Source organism: Lepus europaeus, chromosome 11 (genome assembly GCF_033115175.1).
Source record: "Lepus europaeus isolate LE1 chromosome 11, mLepTim1.pri, whole genome shotgun sequence".
Taxonomy (NCBI): domain Eukaryota; kingdom Metazoa; phylum Chordata; class Mammalia; order Lagomorpha; family Leporidae; genus Lepus; species Lepus europaeus.
In genome coordinates this window covers 35757060-35780615 of record NC_084837.1, presented here as the reverse complement: position 1 = coordinate 35780615, position 23556 = coordinate 35757060, and the positions used below count along the sequence as shown (strand labels likewise).

General features: G+C 36.7%; 1 protein-coding gene across 8 annotated transcripts in view; it reads left to right on the top strand.

Annotated features, from left to right (window-relative positions):
• Positions 1-23556, top strand: part of MIA2 (MIA SH3 domain ER export factor 2) — a 121736-nt gene that overhangs the window by 73034 nt on the left and 25146 nt on the right. For all 8 annotated transcript variants that reach the window (XM_062205230.1, XM_062205229.1, XM_062205226.1 and 5 more), the window contains 8 exons: positions 705-795; positions 3127-3265; positions 9902-10003; positions 11230-11290; positions 11810-11845; positions 18815-18882; positions 20008-20090; positions 21788-21916. In XM_062205230.1, the coding sequence (XP_062061214.1) occupies positions 705-795; positions 3127-3265; positions 9902-10003; positions 11230-11290; positions 11810-11845; positions 18815-18882; positions 20008-20090; positions 21788-21916 (709 nt within the window). The remainder of the gene's footprint in view (positions 1-704; positions 796-3126; positions 3266-9901; positions 10004-11229; positions 11291-11809; positions 11846-18814; positions 18883-20007; positions 20091-21787; positions 21917-23556) is intronic.

The window sequence follows — 23556 nt, the reverse complement described above, 5'->3', positions numbered from 1 at the left end:
TACCCTATTATTGGGAACCTGAGCCTTGCTGATCTATGTAAAGTATTGATAATGTAGTTTGAAGGCTGCTTTAGTCAAAACTTGGTCTGAAAGTGAATACAGTGAAAATTGCTATTGGTGAAGCTTCCAGCTAAAAGCAATCTCTCTGCTTCTTTTTTTCTGTTTTTTTTTTTTCCCTTAAAGTTTTATTTATTTTAAATGTGGGGGAGGTGGGAAGAGAGAGAAATAAATAAACAGATCTCACTTTGAATGATTCACTCTTTAAATGCTTGTAATAGCTGGCTGAACCAGGCTGAAGTTAGGAACTAGGAACCCAGTCCAGGTCTCCCAGATGGGCCACAAGGACTCAAGTACTTGATCCATTGCTGCCTCCCAGGGTATACATTAGCAGGAACCTGGATCAGAAGAAGAGCCAGGACTTGCACCTAGGCTCACGAATATGGGATGTGGTCATTCCAAGTAGTGTGTTAACTGCTGTGCCAAGCCCTTGATTGTTATCCCTGTTTTAAGACTTAATGATAACTTAATGATGACTTTGGTAGCTCTTAAAGATGGAAACTGCGTTGTTGCATTGTTAGCTTCTGCATTCTAGGTGACAGTTTCATCAAAGTGATAAAATAGCTTCAAAAGGGTAGTGTGTGTATGTGTGTGTATGTTTGTATAACTGATTAATGTTACTGTTTTTATTTTTCTATTCTTTAAAGTTAAATGCTTCTTTAAAAACCCTAGAAGGAGAACGAAACCAAATTTACACTCAACTATCTGAAGTAGATAAAACAAAGGAAGACCTTACAGGTAGACAATCTATTTAAATTATTACATCTCCTTATGGAGAATGGTGCCATTAATTGAACTAATTTTGAGAAGATTGTTTAATTTTTTTAAATTTTTGTTTTTGTTTGCTATTTGTGAAAAATTAGTCTTGATTTTTTTCTGTTGTTGATGAAGTTATAACAGTTTCCTCCAAATTTAAGTTTAATTAAGACAGTGGAATTATATTTGAAAACATGTAAAACCAAATTTATCTTTGAGTTTTAGTGTTATATGAAGTATAGTGTTAGATTTTAAGAGTGATAAATTGAAGTTTTAAAATATCTTTATCAGTTGCAAAGTTGATCTTTAGCAATGTGGTATTGCCATATGATTTGCCTCTTTAATATCCTTGCACATAAAAGAAAACATTTCTATTTATTTTGCTGATAGTGTTTGTATTTAAGAAGTAGTCAAATCAGTTGTAATTGAAGTTTATGTTGGTAAAAATAACATTTAAAAATAAAAAATGTACAATATACATTTATATCAATAAAGACTAGCAATTATATTCAAATATTGGTCATATTTTTAATTTAAGATTTTATTTATTTATTTGAGAGGAAGAGTTACAGACAGAGAGAAAGGTCTTCCAGCTGTTGGTTAACTCCCCAAATGACCGCAACAGCCAGAGCTCAGCCGATCTGAAGGCAGGAACCAGGAGTTTCTTCCAGGTCTCCCATGTGGGTGTGTAGGCCTAGGCACTTGGACCATCTTCTGCTTTCTCAGGCCATAAGCAAGGAGCTGGATCGGAAGAAGAGTAGCTGGGACACGTACTGGTGCCCATATGGGATGCTGGTACTGTAGACCGAGGCTTAGCCTTACTATTCTACAGTGCTGGACCCAATACTGGTCATTTTTGAGTATGGGATTATGGGCAGATTTTATTTTTTTTTCTTATATCTGTATTTTCAAAAACTTCTAAAATAAATGAACCATATTTATAATAAAACATTTTACACTAAATACCAAACATTAATTTTTTTATTAAATGATTATTCTTAGCAGTGTCTTAAAGCCTAACTTAACAATGTTTATTCTGAAGTGGATTGAAAACTTCTTGTGAAAAGACAGATGTGTGCAATTTATTGTACATTTAATCATTTAATATTAACATGTTTATTTAAACAGCCCTTGGCATGTACATTTAATTAATGAATGTTTTAGAATTATTATATACCATTAATGTAATTACTGAAATTTTCAGACGTATGATTTTATAACTATATTCTGTAGAAAAAGTGAGTTTTTCCTTTCATTAAGATTTGTAAGGCCGGCGCCGTGCGACACGATAGGCTAATTCTCCGCCTGCGGCACCGGCACACTGGGATCTAGTCCCGGTCGGGGTGCCAGATTCTGTCCCGGTTGCTCCTCTTCCAGGCCAGCTCTCTGCTGTGGCCTGGGAGTGCAGTGGAAGATGGCCCAAGTGCTTGGGCCCTGTACCCACATGGGAGACCAGGAGGAAGCACCTGGCTCCTGGCTTCGGATCAGAGCGATGCGCCGGCCGCAGCGCACCGACCGCAGCGGCCATTGGAGGGTGAACCAACAGAAAAGGAAGACCTTTCTGTCTGTCTCTCTCTCACTTTCCACTCTGCCTGTCAAAAATAAATAAATAAATAAATAAAATAAGATTTGTAGTAGTGATTCATATACATTTTGGAAAGTATACCTTTCATTCAGTCTACCATCAACTAAGTGATGCACTAATTTTATAAAGCATTATAAAGCATTCATACTTATTTAGAATTGTTAATTGTCATTCTTTAGGTGATTATTTTAGGTGGGTTAGCAGTTCAAGCTAGGTTAAAGTCAATATTTTTTTCTCCGGTCTTAGTTCGGTTTAAGCTTGGAGGACATTTGGGTGTTTGTAACCAAAAGATACAGATTTCTGGCTTGATCTATAACCTATATAAAAATTTTGGCCTAAAAGGGAATGTTGGTTAGAACTTAAGTATTATTGAGAAGTCAAATTTTTACGGGTAAAAAGACTTTATTGATTCATATGGAAATAGTTTAAAAGAATGTTGAACTAAAATGTTTGCCTTTAAAGAAACTTTTCTTAGTGGCTTTTAACTCTTTGGTTGAAAACTAGGTGCTAAATTAGAATGGAAGGTTGAGAATCCTATAAGCAATAATAAGAAGAAATATTTAGAATAGTACATATAAGTCTTTAAAGAATTGAAAAGAATTTAGATTTTCTGTTATTGGAGAGAGTTGGACTTGTTATTTATAATTTTTGGTATATTTTATCCTTCTCAAGTGTTATTGTATAACTCAAAATATTTACCCTTTATTATGATCTAAAATTTTCTGTAGAGCATATTAAAAATCTCCAGACTGAACAAGCATCTTTGCAGACAGAAAATGCACAGTTTGAAAGTGAAATTCAGAAGCTTCAGCAGAAACTTACAGTAATGACTGAACTGTACCAAGAAAATGAAATGAAACTCCACAGGTAATAAAAACTAAACTGATAACTCCATTGGATGGCAAGTAAAATAATTTTAAAACCATAGGCATATATTGCACATTTAGTTTCTGTGATTACTAACAGGTCACAATTTATGATTGGATTTGTTAATTTTTTTTTTTTAAAGATTTATTTTACTTATTTGAAAGAGTTACAGAGAGAGGTAGAGACAGAGAGGTCTTCCATCTGCTGGTTCACTCCCCAGATGGCTGCATTGACCAGGTCTGGGCCAGGGCAAAGCCAGGAGCTTCTTCTGGGTCTCCCACATGGCTGCAGGGGCCCAAGCACCTGGACCAGCCTCTGCTGCTTTCCCAGGTGCATTAGCAGGGAGCTGGATCGGAAGTGGAACAGCCAGGAATTGAACTGGTGCCCATATGGGATGTTGGTGCTGCAGGCCGGGACTTTAACCTGCTATGCCACAGCCCAAACCCCTTTAATTCATTTTTAAGAAATTATTTGATCTTGAAATGCTTTATTCTTGAAAGAAAATGTTTATATTTGAATTTCTAAGCTAGTTCACAAAATCCTGTTTAACATCTAGTAAATGAATATTCAGTAAATTATTGTCTTAAACTAAATGGTACTGGCAGGTGAGGTCAGGGAATCTGAGTGGAGAACACACTTGATCGCATTATCCTTTAAATTCCATCTCTGATACATGTAAAACTGATTCTTCTCTCCGTGCAAATTGCTCCTGCCCAAATGTTCCTTGTCTTGCTAAAGGACAGGGTCATTTGCCTGGTTCATCACGGTGACTGCTCAAGCCATCCTTGACTTCTCTTTCTCTTCTGTATGCTGTATTGTAAATAAGCTTTTAGGCCCGTGCTGTGGCTCACTAGGCTAATCCTCCACCTGCGGCACCGGCACCTCAGATTCTACTCCCGGTTGCTCCTTTTCCAGTCCAGCTCTCTGCTGCGGCCCAGGAGTGCAGTGGAGGATGGCCCAGGTCCTTGGGCCCTGCACCCGCATGGGAGACCAGGAGGAAGCACCTGGCTCCTGGCTTCGGATTGGCGCAGTGTGCTGGCCACAACGCACCAGCTGTGGCGGCCACTTGGGGGGTGAACCAATGGAAGAAGGAAGACCTTTCTCTGTCTCTGTCTCTCATTGTCTAACTCTGCCCGTCAAAAAAAAAAAAAAAAAAAAAAAACAAAACCAAAAACCAAAAACCAAAAAAAGCTTTTAATAACTTTGTTTAAAGTAATCAAGAGGAGCTTCTTAGAAGGATGATTTATTTTGGCTAATGGGTTGGAGGTTCACCATACGAAATTAGGTGGTCTCATTGATTCAGTCATCTGGTGAGTGTGAACAGTAGAGGGACCATTACACAGTGAACCAGGAAGCAGAGAAATGGGAATCTTGCTTTGCTTATACAACCACCCCTCTATAGAACTCTGCCTTCCCAAGGCAACCCTCCAGTGACCTAAGACATTCTGTTAGGCTCACCTCCTAGACGTCATAATTAGATCAAGTCTCCAACCTTAAGCTACTAACATTAACCATTAACATAAGACTTTGGGGTTTAAATGCATGATTTCAGGGACCCAAATTGTAATATCCTATATTCCTTCTGTAATAAAATCTTGCCAGTTTTGCTATGGTTTTACTCAGACTGCTTTTTCCTATCCTGCATACTACTATTCTGGTACAAGCCATCACCATTTAGTACTTGGTTTATTCTGGTAGCTTCTTGAGATCCTCCCCTTTCCACCCTTAGCCTCAAAGAATCCTTCGCTGACTACCTACGTAAAACGATATTTCCCACTCATTACCCCTTTATCTTTCTTTTTCTTTTTTTATTTTTTGACAGGCAGAGTTAGTGAGAGAGAGAGAGAGAGAGAGAGACAGAGACAGAGAGAGTTATAGACAATGAGAGAGAGACATAAAGAAAGGTCTTCCTTCCATTAGTTCACTTCCCTAATGGCCACTAGGGCCGGTGCTACACCCATCTGATGCCAGGAGCCAGGTGCTTCCTCCTGGTCTCCAATGTGGGTGCAGGGACCCAAGCACTTGGACCATCCTCCACTGCCTTCCTGGGCCACAGCAGAGAGCTGGACTGGAAGAGGAGCAACCGGGACTAGTACCCGACGCCCCAACCAGGACTAGAACCTGGGGTGCTGGCACAGCAGGCGGAAGATTAGCCTAGTGAGCCATGGTGCCAGCCTAACCCCTTTATCTTTCATGTTATGGCTTTATTTTCCTTCATAGCCCCTATTGTCCTTTAATGATTGCTTTTTTTCCATGTTTCCAGCATTAAAGGCAAGCTTCATGAGAGAATCATTTGATTTTCTTCTCGTCTGTATTCTGAATGTCTAAAAACTATATGAGCTACATGATAGCCGTCAATAAATATTTGTTGAATATATCAATAAATATGTTTAGTGAATTTTATATGTTGGAAATAATAGTGTGTGCATGTGTCTGCTGATGCCTGAATGTACAGGTACAGAGAAGACCTTTGAGATATCTATTTGGAGACTCCGATTTTCAAATATCACTGTAGCATATATTTTTCATCATAAAGGGCAGTAAAATGTAACAGTTTCAGCTCCCTTTAGGAACTTGATGAAAGTCATTCTGATCTATCCTAATTATTTATAGATTCTGTTTGCAAATTTGCTTACTTGCTAAGATTTATTTGTAATCCAACATCAATACTTACCTTTCATTACCATTTCATGCACATGTTCAGGACTACAGGAAATTTGAGCTGCTCAGTGTACATATTTTTCCAGCCGAGTTTGAGCAAGGCAACACTTGTTTCAGTTCTCATTCTATAAATGTCTTTTTCAGAGTGTATATATAGTGCTACATTTTGGTGCTTTTTGTTAGTAATTTAACTATTTAAATGGTTTCCACGCATAGTGTCGAAGTGCCACCTAGTGTTCCTAAGCACAAGAAGGCTATGGTGTTTTTTACAGAGGAAGTAGGTGTGTCAGATAAATTTTATTTAGGTACCAGTTATATATTAAATGTCTTGAAACAGAAGCACACATAAAACAAGGTTATATATTGGTTGGTTGATTAAAATGTTGTGACCAGAGGCCAGCAGGAACCCGGCCTTGTATTATCTCTAGGAAAGATGATGCAATGTTTGCTTATTCAGAATTAAAAAAAAGAAAATTTAAAAGAGGCAGAGATCTTCCATTGACTAGTTTACTCCCCAGATGGCTGCAACAGACAGGGCTGGTACAGGCCAAAGCAGGGGGCTTCATCCAGGTCTCAGGGTTCTAAACACTTGGGCCATCTTCCTATACTTTTCCCAGGTCATTGATAGGGAGCTGGATTGGAAATGGAGTAGCTGGAACATGAACTGGCATCCATATGGGATGCTGGAATCACAGGTGGCAGCTTTACCTGCTACACCACAGTGCTGGCCCCTTAATTCAGGATTTATGGTGACTTTATAGAATGAAACCAGCACAAAAATGAGAATATATTTGGAAACTGGTAGAGAATATTAATGCTCCATTAAGAAAAGGATGTTGGTTGGTTAGTTAGATTCAGTCACTGCCGATCTATATACCTCAACTCAAGCTTTGGGTTCAATTTAGAATTGAAAAACTTGATGTTCATCATGGACCTCTGGCCATTTGGGATTGCTCAGGATGTGAAAGAAAAATAAACTTGACTAAATGGAAGAGTAGCATTATGGCCTCAGCATTTCAGTCAGTAAAGCTAGAAATGGGCTCGTCTTTTGAAGTCAGGATGAAAGATATTCTAAGTAAAATTTGTACATAACAGGGATTCTGTGAGGTGAAAGAAATACTTCTGAATGTGTCTTTGGAACAACAAAAAAGTATGTGGTTAATTACAAAATTTTAAAGAGTAATGTTTTAAAATTTCAAAGAGAAAATGTTTTTTTCTGTAGCTTCTAAAAGTATATTCTAGCTGTGTGTATTCTTTACATTGTGATTTCATTTATTAGTTTGGAATGTTTTGAATCCCCAAAATATATATGTCATTCTTGCCCTTAAACTATTTACTAATTAAATTCAATAGATGATGCTACTGGTTATTCTTTGGAGTAGAATATAGAAAGTTGATAGTACTGGTAAAATGTTAAATTTAAATTCTTGCTTGTGTACAGTATACTTCAGCTTCAGTCATTTTCTGAATGGTGGCTTGCTGCTTCTGACAACTGGTATAGTGCACTACTGGCACGTCTCCAGATTTAATACTGGAGAGAAGTGAAATGGTAGAACCTAGAAGTTTGCTATGTCGCTTTAATATTTGAAGTAAGGTTTGACTGCATTTTAGTTATCAGGTTTTCTTTCACAGCATCACTTTTAATAGACCTGTTTGAATTCGTGCAGAGGATACATAGACTTCATCTCTCAGCTGGAGGGCTGTCAAAAAATTTCTGGCCATCTGCAGTCTATACAATCTGTAAAAACACCCTTCTCTTCCATATCTGTGCTCATTATAATTTCATGAGTTTCCTAAGGAGATGACTTTATTTCTTATAATACCTGTGGAATGACTGACCTAGGGGAATGCTTTCTAAGCAATAGGTGTGTAGAATATAAAGCATTTACTAAGGCCCTGAAGGATTTCTGTAGTGGTGCTCCCCAGAGTTCATAAAGGGTCAGAGACATCCACTTAGGATTCCAAATGTTTTTTCTTTTGTGTTGTTCAGTAAATATTTCTTGAGAAGCTAGTGAATGAATCAACATGGGTCGTGTACTATCAAAGAACCACTCTTGTGAGCTCTGTGCCTGGTTCCAATCACAGTCATGTGTTGCATACTGGTATTTTGGTTAGCTGTGGATTGTATATACAATGGTGTTCCCACAAGGTTATCTCACTTCATGAACATGGTGGCCGTCTTAGTGTAAGCATACTCTGATATTCACACAATGGTAAAATTGCATAATGATGCAGTTTTCAGAATTTATTCCCATTTTTTTTTTTAAGATTGATTGATTTATTTGAAAGGCAGAGTTACAGAAAGGCAGAAAGAGATAGAGTTTTAAATATATATAAATAGAAATTATATATAAATAATAATATATTATTTATATATAAAATAATAAATTATTAATAAAATAATAATATAAATTACACATTATATTATAATAAATATATTACAATAATATAACACATAATATATAATATAAATATATTATAATAGTATTATAATAAATATAAAATTATAATAAAATAATATTATATTGATAATATATAATATAAATATTATATATAGAGAGAGAGAAAGAAAAAAATAAAGTCTTTAATCTGCTGGTTCACTCCCCAAGTGGTTGCAGTGGCTAGAGCTGGGCTGATCTGAAGCCAGGAGCTTCTTCTGGGTCTCCCATGTGGGTGCAGGGGCCCAAGGACTTGGGCCATCTTCTACTGCTTTTCCAGGCCATAGCAGAGAGCTGGATCTGAAGTGGAACAGCGGGGGACTTGAACTGGCGCCTATATGGGATGCTGACACTGCAGGCAGCATCTTTACCTGCTACGCCATAGCGCTGTCCCCTGTCCCCACCATTAAGTGACACATGACTTGACTTAATTTCTCTGTTGCATTTTCATTTTTGTTCACTGGGAATAGTAGTACCCTTGTAGAACTATTGTAGTCATTAAGTAAGATAGTACATGCGAAGGCCTAAGAACAATTTCTGTTACAATCTAATGACTCAATAGGTTACTTATTATTAAAAACTAGGAGAAATGGGCAAACTAATACTACTGCTAATAACATTTGCTTTTTTTTTTTTTAAATTTATTTGACAGAGTTATAGACAGTGAGAGAGAGAGAGAAAGGTTTTCTTTCCATTGGTTCACTCCCCAAATGGCCGCTATGGCTGGCGCTGCGCTGATCTGAAGCCAGGAGCCAGGTGCTTCTTCCTGGTCTCCCATGTGGGTGCAGGGGCCCAAGCACTTAGGCCATCCTCCACTGCCCTCCCAGGCCACAGCAGAGAGCTGGACTGGAAGAGGAGCAACTGGGACTAGAACCCAGCGCCCATTTGGGATGCTGCTGCTGCAGGCAGAGGATTAACCAAGTGACCATGGTGCTGGCCCAACATTTGCTTTTTTGATTTTGTTTCTTGGTGAACTGGCCTGGAAGCCTAATCATTACTTCAATCACTAATTTTGTTTTTTAGATTTATTTATTTCTTTGAATGAGTTAGAGAGAGAGGTTTGACTACCTAGATGGCTGCAACGGCCAGGGTTGGGCAAGGCTGAAGCTAGAGACAGGGGCTTCATCTGGGTCTCCCACGTGGTCAACCACCAGTTTAAAAATTGCTGAAACACAGTTATTAGTGGGTGACTTCTTGTCTAACTAATGTAATGCTTTTATATAGGAAGGCTTGATAAATGTTATATATTCATATGGTTTTTATTATTTACCTTTGATAATATCTTTATGATAAATTCACATAGAAAACCCTTGAGACTGTTGTGTTAGCAATATTATGTTAGACACAATACTTTACAATTTGAGTTTATAATGTTAAATCCCACACTAGTAATATTTATGTAGTACCTTTTTTTTTTTTCTTGCATGTGGTGTTTGTAGTGGTAATAATGGGAAGCACCAGTTTTGATACAATTATAAATATATAATTGATTATTTTATGACATGCATTAAAAGAAATATAACACTTTTGTTTTAAGGAAATTAACAGTAGAAGAAAATTACCGGCTAGAGAAGGAGGAGAAACTTTCCAAAGTGGATGAAAAGATCAGCTATGCAACTGAAGAGCTGGAAACCTATCGGTATTATCTTTTGGGGGCAGGATGGTATCTGAAAACTCATTATTGGAAAAATAATAAAGCAACCAAAAATAAATAGCATGCTTTGTACTACTTTTTTTTTTTAAATTAATTTATTTATTTGAAAGAGTTACACAGAGGAGAAGCAGAGAGAGAGAGAGGTCTTCTATCCGATGGTTCACTCCCCAATTGGCTGCAACAGCCAGAGCTGAGCCAATCCGAAGCCAGGAGCTTTCTCCAGGTCTCCCACGTGGGTGCAGGAGCCCAAGGACTTGGGCCATCTTCTATTGCTTTCCCAGGCCATAGCAGAGAGCTGGACTGGAAGTGGAGCAGCCCATATGAGATGCTGATGCTTCAGGCCAGGGCGTTATTAACCCGCTGCACCACAGCACTGCACCCTGTACTACTTTTTAAATTCAAAGTTCTTGCTATTATGTAATTATTTAGAAAACATAAAAAGGAAGAAAATGATTTCCTTTCAGGATTGTGAATTTTAGCCATCTCATATTTGAATATTGATCTCTATTATATATTATTATCAAGAAATTTATGAATAGACACTTATTTCAAGGTCTTTAGTTTTTGGTTCAAATGGGGAAGAATGTGTATAATAATTAATTTAGCAAGTGTGCAAAAAATATGTTGCATAATTAACATTTTTCAGAAGTGTTTATAAGACTGTAAGTCTAGTTTTCATCTTGGATCATTCCTCAGTTGGTTCAAAGAAATAATAGAAAGCCTAGAGAGAAAAAGGGTTAGAGTCAGCTGTATCTGAATAGTTGTGATACTTTATCTTAGGAAGAGTAAGCTTGGGTTTTATCTAAAAGAAGAAATTATCTTTTTAGTCTTATAAAGGGGATGAGTAACTTTTTTTTTTGAAAGGTTGTTAGTTTCCTATGGTCATATTAAGATTACAGATATCTGAATAAGTCTTCTAGGATCATACTCCTTAAAATACACACACATACAGTATAAATCTTTACATGATCTTTGTTTTCGATAAGCCTAAAGAGTAGTACTCTTAAAATGTAATTAATATTAAAATCAGATCAGGAAGAAATAGATCTGAGAACCTCTCATGTTAACTTCTCACTATGTGAAGTTCTGGAGTTATTTTATACATGAAGTAGAAAACTCTGGGTGTTTTTAATTAATATTATAGTAGTCGAGAGTATAGTCTATTATTGTGATTATATATTAACAGTACAATAATTATTTGCTCTTCATAGAAAGCGAGCCAAAGATCTTGAAGAAGAATTGGAGAGAACCATTCATTCTTATCAAGGGCAGGTATGTGTGTATGTGTGTGTGTATGTGCTCATACATGCTTATATTTGGAATGATAGAGAATATGACTACTTGATCAGTTGTATACCTCTCTTAAGGTGTTACATGTGGCTGTGAGATGTTTCTACATTTTCAGGTATTCAAAGAACCTTGGATAAAAAATCTTAAAGTTACCGTGTCTCCTGCTTTATTGGAAAAGTGGCTTACAATTGACAAACAAAAACAGATCTTAAATCACCACTGGGGTCTCATACTCAGCCTAGTTACCTGTAATTGATAACTCCTATTGTGGTTGATTATTGAAAAAGAACATAGAGTGGAAGTTTACTAACTAAAAATTTTAATTGCCTTTACATGTACATACATAATAGATCATGTGTACATGAAAGTTTGCATTAAAATGGTGTTTACTGGCTTCAGAGATACTTGGAGTATTTTTGAATTTGTGAGTTATGTCCTAAGTCACACATAGATGTGCTTTTCATTTAATAAAAACAGCATTTAATTGATTTTGTTTTTCAGATTATGTCCCATGAAAAAAAAGCACATGATAACTGGGTAAGTTTTAAATTCCCTTAATATTTTTTATTTTATTTATTTTTGTTAAATTTGCTTTTTCTTCCAGAAGAAAGAAAAACACTGCACATTTAAGTTAGATGAAAAAAGGTAGTATTTAAAAAATTCACTTAATTTTAACTTCATGAATAGTGAAATTATGTTCCTTGTGCGATAAATACAATGTTACATCACGGTTATTCACAAAATCTCATTTTTCTTTCTTTGCTTTCAGCACATTGTCTCTTAAAAAGAGCCTATACTCTCCTAGAGTGATGGAGAGATGTGTTATAGTCATATTCATGGATTTACATTCTTTTTTTTTTTTTTTATTTGACAGAGTTAGATAGTGAGAGAGAGAGAGTGAGACAGAGAGAAAGGTCTTCCTTCTGTTGGTTCACCCCCTAAATGGCCGCTACCGTCGGCACTGCGCCGATCCGAAGCCAGGAGCCAGGTGCTTCCTCTTGGTCTTCCATGCGGGTGCAGGGCCCAAGCATTTGGGCCATCCTCCACTGCCCTTCTGGGCCACAGCAGAGAGCTGGACTGGAAGAAGAGCAACTGGGACTAGAACCTGGCGCCCATATGGGATGCCGGCGCCGCAGGCAGAGGATTAACCAAGTGAGCCAAGGCGCCAGCTCCAGATTTACATTCTTGAGCATTGGATTACCCCTTATTAATTGTAGACCAACTAAAAATTCTCTGGATCTTTTTTAACTATTTGTAAAACAATGGGATTGGAGTAAGCGCTAACTGAAGTCCCTTCTAGTTCTGAAACTCATAGAGCTCTGTTAAGTGCTTCACAGTGTTGAATTACTTGGTGTACATTATAAAAAGGACCATCATGAGAAATAGTTTCTGTGCCCCAGAGGAGCTGTGTGAGGAAGTGATGAGGGTGCAGATTCTGACTAATTAGAAGAAGGAGCACTAACATGTAGGACTGTTGGCAGTAGCTGTCTTTGGAGTACCTGTCCCTGGGAGTCTTCAAGGGGAGGCAGTTTGCACAGTTTGCACATGGGATCTGCAATCAGCCTGACTTGATTGGTGTTCTGGCTTTTTCATCTTTCACTATTTTCCTTATCTATAAGATAGCGGTCTCATTAGAACCTATTTCATTGGTTATTGTGATGATTAAATAACGCAATATATAGTGGTTTGTCAAGTGCCTAATACATGGTAAACATTAAGAGAATTTTTTTTAAATTATTTTTTTATTTGAAAGGAAGAATTGCAGAGAGAGAGAGAGATCTTTTTTCTTATTTTTAAAGATTTATTATTTATATGAAAGAGTTACACAGAGAGAGAAGGAGAGGCAGAGAGAGAGAGAAAGGTCTTCCATCCGCTAGTTCACTCCCCAATGATTCACTCTGCAATGGCCGGAGCTGTGCTGATCCGAATGCAGGAACCAGGAGCTTCTTTTGGGTCTCCCACATGGGTGCAGGGGCCCAAGGATTTGGGCCATCTTCTACTGCTTTCCCAGGCTATAGCAGAGAGCTGGATCGGAAGTGGAGCAGCCAGGACTTGAACTGGTACCCACAGGGGATGCCAGCGCCACAGGTAGCGGCTTTACCCGCTATGTCACAGTGCAGGCCCCATCATGAAGTGAATGTTAACTGCTGTTCATCATTATTGTTGTACAGAAGATTGGTAATGCTTCTTAGGTCTGTTGGAGTGGATCATAGAGTGTGAGAGTATGTTATTCAATGTTAAGATTGTTCCCAATTCTAAGAGACCTTTTATTTTATTTTTTTAAATATATATATTTATTTGAGAGTGGAGAGACAGACAGTGGGAGAGACAGAGAGGTCTTCTATCTCCAAATGGCCCCAATGGCCAGAGCTGAGCTGAATCCAGGAGCCAAGAGCTTCTTTTGGGTCTCTCATGCAAGTGCAGGGGTCCAAGCACTTTGGCCATCTTCTACTGCTTTCCCAGGCCATAGGCAGAGAGCTGGATTGGAAGAGGAGCAGCCAAGACACCAACTGGTGCCCATATGGGATGCGGGCTCTGCAGGTGGAGGCATAGCCCACTACGCCACAGTGCTGGCCCCATGCTTTGGTTTTGAGAGTTTGAGTGCAGATTTGTTAGTGAATTGGCTGGGGTTGATGATGGATTTAGTTTTCTTCACCACTTCTCACCATTTTCTAAATACTTATGTAGATTATTTTTTAAAGATGGAGATTCATTAAATTCTTAGGTGTTCTAGGCACTGTATTTAAAAATATTGTACATAAATTACTCATTTAATCTAGTTAATAATTGTAGATATAATTGCAGATTTTATAGATGAGAAAACAGCTTAAGGTCACATGATCATAGAGTGAAGAGTGGAGATTGAAATCCTAATCTTTCAGATTCTAAATCTTGTATGTTTTCTGTTATTGTACTTGAGTTTGTTGTTGAGTAAATATGACATTAAATTAAAATACATAGAAGATGTGTCCCTTACATCTCCATGAAAAGATAGTTTTCTGATTTTGTAAAAATAATATTTGCTTATTAAAAGTTCAAATTGGAGCAGTTGTTTGGCTTAGTAGTTAGGATGCCAGTTAGGATGTCTCCATCACATACAGCAGTGTCTGGGTTCAACCCCTAGCTCCAGCTCTTGACTCTAGCCTTTTGCTAATGTAGACCCTGGCAGGCAGTGGTGATGGTTTAAGCGACTGGGTTCCTGCCACCCACGTGGGAGACCTGGATTGATTTCCTGGCTTCCAACTTTGTCCTGACCCAGTACTAGCTGTTGTGGGATTCGGGAAGTGAAACAGTTGTTGAGAGCTCATTGTGTCTGTCTGTCTGTCTGTCTGTCTCTCTCTCTCTTTCTCTTTCCTCAAGGAAGTACAAAATGACAACAGTAAAAGTTCAGATCATGAAGAAAGGCACAAAAAAAAGCAATCAATATCACTTTCATTGATTACTTTATTGAGCACTTTTAGACGGTAACTCCATCCAGGTCTCCCATGTGGGTGGCAAGGATCTATCACTTCCTGCCTCTGAGATACATTAGCAGGCCTCTTGTACCTGAAGCTCAAACCAGGCACTCTGATATGGGCCGTGGGTATCCCAAGTGGTGGATTAGTCTGCTGTGCCACAATACCTACCACAAGCATATATATATTTATACTTAAAAAAAGGACTGTCATTATATTTTACCATTTATTGCCTGCTTTCTTTACTTAATATATTACAGATATTTTTCTGGGACCTTTCACATTTATTAAACTTTTAGTTTGTTTCTACTTTCTTACCCTTATAATTTCAGATGTTACTTTCTTCATTGACCATTTCTTTGCTCCACCTTGTTAGATTTAATCCTTTCTTCCTTTGAATTTACATAGTGCTTTGTTACATGTCCAGTAATGAATATATTGTTATTTACTGTGGTCATTTAAAATGTTTTAAAAACTTTTTATTTATATAAAGGGAGCAAATTTTATGTATTTTTTAAAAGATTTATTTATTTATTTGAAAGTCAGAGTTACACTGAGAGAGAAGGAGAGGCAGAGACAGAAAGAGAGGTCTTCCATCCACTGGTTCACTCCCCAATTGGCTACAACGGCTGGAGCTGCACCGCTCCGAAGCCAGGAGCTTCCTCCGGGTCTTTCCACACCGGTACAGGAGCCCAAGGACTTGGGGCATCTTCTACCAAGCACTTGGGCTGTCTTCTACTGCTTTCCCAGGCCATAGCAGAGAGCTGGATCAAAAGTGGAGCAGCCGGGTCTCGAACTGGCACCCATATGGGATGCTGGCACTGCAGGCAGTGGCTTTACCTGTTACGCCACAGTGCTGGCCCCATATATACAGTTTTAAGAGCGTGATACTTCTCATCCTATCTTCCCTCCCTTCCTCCCTCGCTTTCACCCTTTCTCCTTCCTTTTTATTTTACATTTAATTTTTACATGACATACTTTCAATTTACTTTATAATCACAAACATAACCTTCTACTAAACAGACAATTCAACTGGTAGTAAGTAGAAAAACCACTGTTCCTCAGGAGTATAGACAAAGGTTATAAACCGTAATCAAATCTTAAAATGTCAGTTTCACTCATATACATTTTTTTTTTTTGTATTCTGTATATTATTACAAATCAGAGAAAACATGATATTTGTCTTTTTGGAACCGGCTTATTTAAGCATAATGGCCTCCAATTGCATACATGTTGTTCTGAAAGAAAAGACTCCATTCTTTTTTATGCCTGACTAGTATTCCATTGTGTATATATATAAAAATGTGTTTTAAAAATTTATTAGAGAGAGAGAGAGAAACATGTTCATACGTGAGTGTGCCTATCTGCTGGTTCAGTCCTCACATACCTCCAATGATCAAGGATGGGCTGGGTTGACACTGAGAGTTGGGAACTCAATCTAGTCCTCCCATGTGGGTGGCAGGAAACCAAGTGCTTATGCCATTACTGCTGTCTCTTAGGGTTTGAATTGGGATTAGGAGGTGGAGCCAGGAGTTGAACCCAAGTACTCTGATGTGGGACAAGGTTTCTTTTTTTTTTTTTTTTAAAGACAGTTTTTTTTTTTTTTTTTTAAATTTATTTGACAGGTAGAGTTATAGACAGTGAGATATAGAGAAAAGTCTGCCTTCCGTTGGTTCACTTCCCAAATGGCCACTATGACTGGTGCTGCGCCAATCCGAAGCCAGGAGCCAGGTGCTTCCTCCTGGTCTCCTATGTGGATGCAGGCGCCCAAGCACTTGGGCCATCCTCCACTGCCCTCCTGGGCCACAGCAGAGAGCTGGACTGGAAGAGGAGCAACCGGGACTAGAACCTGGCGCCCATATGGGATGCCGGCACTGCAGGCAGAGGATTAACCAAGTGAGCCATGGCACCGGCCCCGGAACAAGGTTTCTTAACTGGCAGCATAACTGCAAGGCCAAATGCCAGCCCTTACTCTGTGATCATCTTTATTTGTCCTTACTACGAGATTTTTAAGTTCTGTCAGACAGAGGCTGTTTATTTCATTTCTTTATAGAATGCTTTGTATATTGTGAATTGCTTTGCTATTATGAGTGTTCAATATTTGAATACAGCATTTTAGAGTATAGTATAGTCATTGAAATCACGGTTTGGCTTAAGCTTTGGGAACAAGCCAACGTCTCTAAATTGGGGTGGACAACGGTGTAGCAGTAAAGATGCTATTTGAGATACTTGGTCCTGTATTAGGGCCCCTGGTTTGAGTTCCAGCTCCTCTGCTTCTCGTTTAGCTTCCTGCTAATGTGTGCCCTGGGAGGCAGGAAATGATGGCTCAAGTGCTTGGGTCCTGCCACCCGGGTGGGTGATCTGGATCGAATCCTGGGCTCCTCTTTGGCCTGGTTTTGTTCTGGCTGTTTTGGCGTTTGAGGAGTGAATAGTGGGTGGAAGATCTCTCTCTGTCTCTTTGTCTTTCAAATAAAATGAATAAAAAAAGTTAAGTATTTGCCATCAGTTCTGTATATATTTATTTTTGGTAGCATATCTTTGATATCTTTAAGTAATAACTTATTACCTGTGATATTTTTGTGCCTAACACTTAACAGACAAATGTGTTACATTAATTGTAGAAAACATTGAGAGGGGCTGGTGCCGTGGCTCACTTGGTTAATCCTCTGCCTGTGGCGCTGGCATCCCGTGTGGGCACGGGGTTCTAGTCTCGTTTGCTCCTCTTCCAGTCCAGCTCTCTGCTGTGGCTCGGGAGGGCAGTGGAGGATGACCCTAGTGCTTGGGCCCCTGTATCTGCATGGGAGACCAGGAGGAAGCTCCTGGTTCCTGGCTTCGGATCGGCGCAGTGCTGGCCGTAGTGGCCATTTGGGGAATGAACCAATGGAAGGAAGACCTTTCTCTCTGTCTCTCATTGTCTATAACTCTACCTGTCAAATAAAAAAAAAATTAAAAAAAAAAAAGAAAACATTGAGATAATTCTGGTACTGCATTGTTAATAGTTAAATAATTGGTTTATTTTACTAACAAATTGCTTTTGGGTTTTTTTTTTTTTTTTTTTAAGTAAAGAATTGATTACATGGTTACACACTGGAAGAAGATTTATACATATAATCTGTTTTGATAGCAAGGGCTAAAATTTATGCTTTTCATGAATATTTACGTACTTTATTCTTTGGCCAAGCACCTTTCTACGTTCAGTTTTAGGTGAATGTAATTTGATAGTATAATTCCTTTGATTTGTAAAAAGTTACATACTAAGCTAAGTTCCTTATATTTGTAAAACGTTAAAGACTAAGCGACTTTACCTACCTTTGTATGATAGACCTAGTGGATTGTGGTAATTTGGCCAGTCTGATGTGCCAGAAAACTGCTGCATCTATTTTGCAGAGTCCACAGAGTGCCTTTAACCTTTCCACTTGACTGTTTGAGGTGAATGCGTTTCTTGATATTTATCATGTTGTGAAAACTTTGTTCTCTATAACATACACTCTGATTTTCAGTCTTTTATTAAATAAAAATATCAGACAAGCGTGATGATTTATATAATGCTGTATACTTAATGGAAATGCAACATGCACTGATTATATGCCGTTATTTTAAAAAATGGCTTTTCCTGGCATGCTGTGAAACTATTTTCAACTTTTATGGTTTCACAGAATTATAGTGATTTTTCTCCAGAGATGATTACCTTGTTGAAAATAGCCTAAGTTGCCATGCATAACTCTGAGTCTCTATTTTCATTGGCTTACGTTTACATCCTCTTACATAGCTCTTAGAATATTGAATAATAAATAATCCTTGATTTCACATCTAGATAGCAGCATTCATTGGCAAATACACAGTTGAACTCCAGTCTTATAAGCTTATGTCATCTGCTTACCTGAAACTCATTTCCTTTTCAATAATTCCTTAAGTTTAAAAGGTTTTACTTAGATTTTATTAAAATGGATACTTAAGTGACTGTGATACTTGTATACTATCACTGATGTTTATGCTTATTTTTCATTTACATTTTATATAAATATTTAAAAAATATGTTATTATCTTTAAGTTGGCAGCTCGAACTGCTGAAAGAAACCTCAATGATTTAAGGAAAGAAAATGCTTATAATAGGCAAAAGTAAGTATCTTAGTGGTAACACTTTAAAACCTTGATGTTATTTTTATTTTATTAATTAGGTAATAATTTTGAAAGGATAAATAAGGAAGCTCACAATGAATTTAGCATATTTCATTGTGAAATATTTATTACTTTTTTTTTGTTGATTTGAAGTACTTAGGTCACTGAAGTATTACTTTGGGGAAAATTTCACAGATTTTTCTGTAGAATTTCAAGTTTTTCAAACCAGAGTAGGTGAAGGGTGGTAAAAAGGGATGGAAAGAGAAGGGATAAACTTCTGACATAGTCATGCTTTCAGCAACTCAGGTTGATGATCCATCCCCCAGTTTTGTTGTGCTGATGGCATTGTTTAATAATAACAAAATGAAAGGGAGAATAGAAGTCTGCAGTGTACAGTGGAAGGGGACAGTAATTGTGAGAATGGGCGTAGTCTTGCCAGATTGCTTTGATTTCTTGCCAGAATGTGCTGTTGGCATTATTCAATATTAGTTTGAGTCCTCTTGCTAGTCTTTTTTACTCTCAGAAATCAAAATCAGCTGATTAAATGTTTTATTTCAGGTCAGATGATCAAGAACTAGAAATAAGATTCTTTTAAAATGTCACATTTTAAAGATAAGCTTAGTAGTAAAATAGTAGGATGAGTTAATAGAATTCTGCTTTTATATTGTAATTGAAATCAGTTGGGTCTCATTACGATGAAAAGCCTACATTTCTCAGAACCATGAACCTTGTGTTTTAATCTTGGCAATTGTCATTTTTGAATAAATCATTTAAACCTGATTTCAAGATGAGGGACTTGAACAGGTTGACACTGCCGTGCTCTTCCATTTCAATGATTAAGCTTTTGTGGTTTAGGACTCAAGGTAGTTTTGGTTTGAAGAAGAAACAAAGCAATTCCAGCTTCAGTAGAACATCACTATCCCTAGGCAGCAAGAAATTGGCAACCCCAGAATAAGTAGTGGGAGATACAGAAAGGTGTTTTGATCAGAGTATTTCTAGATCTGTTTCTTCCATGAAGATGTTGAGATAGTGAGAGTAGCTTGTTTATACCAGTGGCATTTTTCTTGAAATGTGGGTGGTTTCTCTTGGACAAGTAACTTAGAGATGTTTGTTCTTTATTTGCAGATTAACTGAAACAGAGTTTAAATTTGAACTTTTAGAAAAAGATCCTTATGCACTTGATGTTCCAAATACAACCTTTGGCAGAGGTAGTCTGTTTTTCTTAACCCCTCATTTAAAATACATATTATAACTTTATCTATATATACTGCACATACAATTTATATTAGTATAAATTAACAGTTATTTAGAAATATTTTAGATTTTGCAGCCAAGAAAGATTCTGTTCTAAGCTCTCCTATAAAGTCCTTTGGGTTTTGTTTCCTTAGCAATAATGAAAATTATTGCTGCCTTCCTTTCTCAGTGGGATTTTGTAAGGTAATAAATGTTTAGTATCTTGACTTCCTTTAAAAGCCAAGCACTTGGCATATTAGTAAAGGGCTAATTATTTTTTTTTTTTTGAGAAAATGAATGAACAAGGAGTACTTAAATGGAAGAGCATTAGATTGTTTATCTATTAACTATATTTTGAAATTTGCTTGAATTATAAAAATGTGAATTAAAATAGTTGGTTTTTAATTATTTAAAAGGTGATAAAAAATCTGAGTTTTGATTGCTTTAATTACATCCAAGGAAATACCATTCTTATAAGATATATTTTATATTTCTTGTCCATTCATTATTGAGTTAGCATCTTTAATGATCTCAAACTTTTTTAAAAATAAATTTTTCCAAATAATTTTGGGTTGAAATAGAGCTGCATTTCCGAGGCAGTGATAATAAATTCATATTTAGGTAGAATCCCATTTTAATAACCTTTTAAGAAACTTATAATAAAAACCACTTTTGGGAGTTAAGATTCATTAAAATTAGTATGTGTCTACATTTTAAAATCATTAGATTACTGCAAATTTGAAGTAGTAACAAAGTTGAAAGGGGAAACTGTACAATAAGAAATTTTTATCTGAACCTAATGCAAAAGTCACAGGGAGGATAAATAATATTTTGATTTTCTGTTGTAACGGATTTGGATATTATATCAAGCCACATACAGTAAAATTTAATATGTTTAAACTGTTATTTTGGTGGTATTTAAGTTTGTTTGATTTTTGTTGTTGGTTTTTGACCTTTAGAACATTGTTTGGGAGTAATTTGTAAAATGATAGAGCTCTTGGTTGTATTGCAGATAAATTGATGAATTAGTATATATGAACTGACTATTCACTCATGAATCAAAAGTAATTTCTGATGCTTTAGAGTATTTTTTGCATTTTTCTAGTATTCAGAATCTGAGCTTTACTCAAATAACACAGCATATCTGACCCATGTTGCAACCCTCATCAGCTGAAATATCTGGAAGCATATTGCCATTAAAAACAAAACAAAACCAAACAAACTTCATGCCTTCTGAATCATTCTGTAACTCCAAAGTATATCAAGAATATCTTTGCTTAATCTGTCTGATTACTTAAGTATACTAATTACTAAGATTAAGCAAATAATGTTTTTATTAACCAAAATTTCTATTTGGTAGACACACGTTAAAAACACCAGGCTCAGGAAAATGTGGTTGTCTTCTTGAAACTGTACCTATGGAATACATAAAATCTATTCTCTTTATATTAATAAAAAATTAAAAAGAAAAAAAATTCACCAGGCTCCATATTTACTTCTATTCTATAATAGCAAAAATAGCAAAACAAAGATATAATTAGTGGTCAGAGCCTGGGTTGAACTTATTTAAGTCAGCAGGATGACCGGATGGTAATTGTTGAAATGGGATTCTAACTTTATAGTGTAGCTAAATGGAACTATGAAATTAAATATGCTGTTTTAATTATTCCAGAGCATTCCCCTTATGGTCCCTCACCATTGGGTCGGCCTTCATCCGAAACGAGAGCTTTTCTCTCCCCTCCAACTTTGTTGGAGGGTCCACTCAGACTCTCACCTTTGCTTCCAGGGGGAGGAGGAAGAGGTATATTGTTTAAACATCTTTATTATTCTAAATTTCTTCCTTTATCTTTTCATCTCAACTTTAAAATGATCTATAAAATAAACATTTGGAAAATACAGGCATTCCTTGTACTTATTGCAAGTTACTTGTGGAAAAGGAGCTCTATGACATTAAGTGTATATATATTTCTCTTAGAGATTATACTACATTACATTTTGATCAAAGACTTAATGTATATATTTTTTGGACCAATTTTTTGCTTTTTAAAAGCATTGTATTACAGTACATAGTATAAAACCTTAGAAGAATACATAACATATGATAACAGAATAATCTAGCAAAATTGTTTTTTGATGAGCCATTATTAGGATATAGAATTTTAAAAATCTTTGTTCATATTGCAATTATGACTTTTTTGTAGAAAAGCAGAAAGTGAAAGAACTTTTTTAAGAGTAAAGGAATTAAGGAGGCAGAGTTTTGGGACCTAAATCATTTAATACTTTGAAAACCAACCCATAATTGTTTGCTCAAATTTCCATAACTACCTGAAGCTTAAGCAGTAGATTTTGTTTTTCTGCATTTCCTTTGCAGCATCATGCTGTTGTTACATAGGATCTTTTGCCTTTGAAAACTTTGTGCCTGGAGTTTTCTTCTTTTGATTTTGTACCATACTTTCTTCACTTGTTCAGTGGCTGTAAAGTTTTTCTTTGATATGTGAGAAAATGCAAAGTTGCAGATTTATTTCAAAATCTGTCTTAGATTTTCAGACCCAAGTCTATGTTATATAAGAAGTGATGGCATTCTTCACCATTGAAATGTCTCCACTCTTTTATTCAGTGCTTTTAGCAGATTAAATCTGAGGTAGGAACATGAAGTAATGGGAGAAAATAAAAACACCAAGCTAAATCCAACATACCAAAACTCATACACTCAAATTGATGTTACTCATCTAAAGAGTCTTCTTGGGAGTCTTTGAATGTACCTGTTGAAGCTGCCATTCTAAATATTTTTGCATCTCCTCCTTTGGAATTGCTTTAGAAGAATATGTGAAAATCAGTTTTCTACTTTATGGTCTTGAGATGGTCTCCCTTTTCCCATTTTCTGTTTATATCATCTTTCTCCGTCCTCAGTTTGCTCCACATAGAACTAGTCCTTCCCACCTTGCAGTCTGCCTGCACGTAGGGTCCACAGTCCAAGACAGCTCAGAGCGAGCCTTTGCCTGTGTTGCTTTTGAACTGGAAGTTCCTAGGGAAAGGGACTACACTATTAACTGATACGTGGAGCCCTAGGGAAGCTTTTCATTGAGCACTTAAGGAAGTGGACCAATTTTGAAATTCTCATGTCTACTCTAACCCTAGAGCTTATTGCCCTAAGTCCATTTCCTCTGCCATTCCTCTCCTCAATTTTTTTTTTTTTTACTGTGACTTACAAAATATGTTTTGTAAATACATTTTTTTATCATGTCATATAGCACACCAACATAAATAAAATTGAAATTAGTTACATGAAATAGTGTTTACCATTAAAGTTTTAATGGTTTCTGATATTTTTTATTCAGTTCTATTCCATTTCACTTAAAAAAGAATGCTGATGAATACTATGTTAACTTCATATAGCACAAATGGTAGCAACTAGCAGTCTTGAAGAATAGTGCCCTTTAC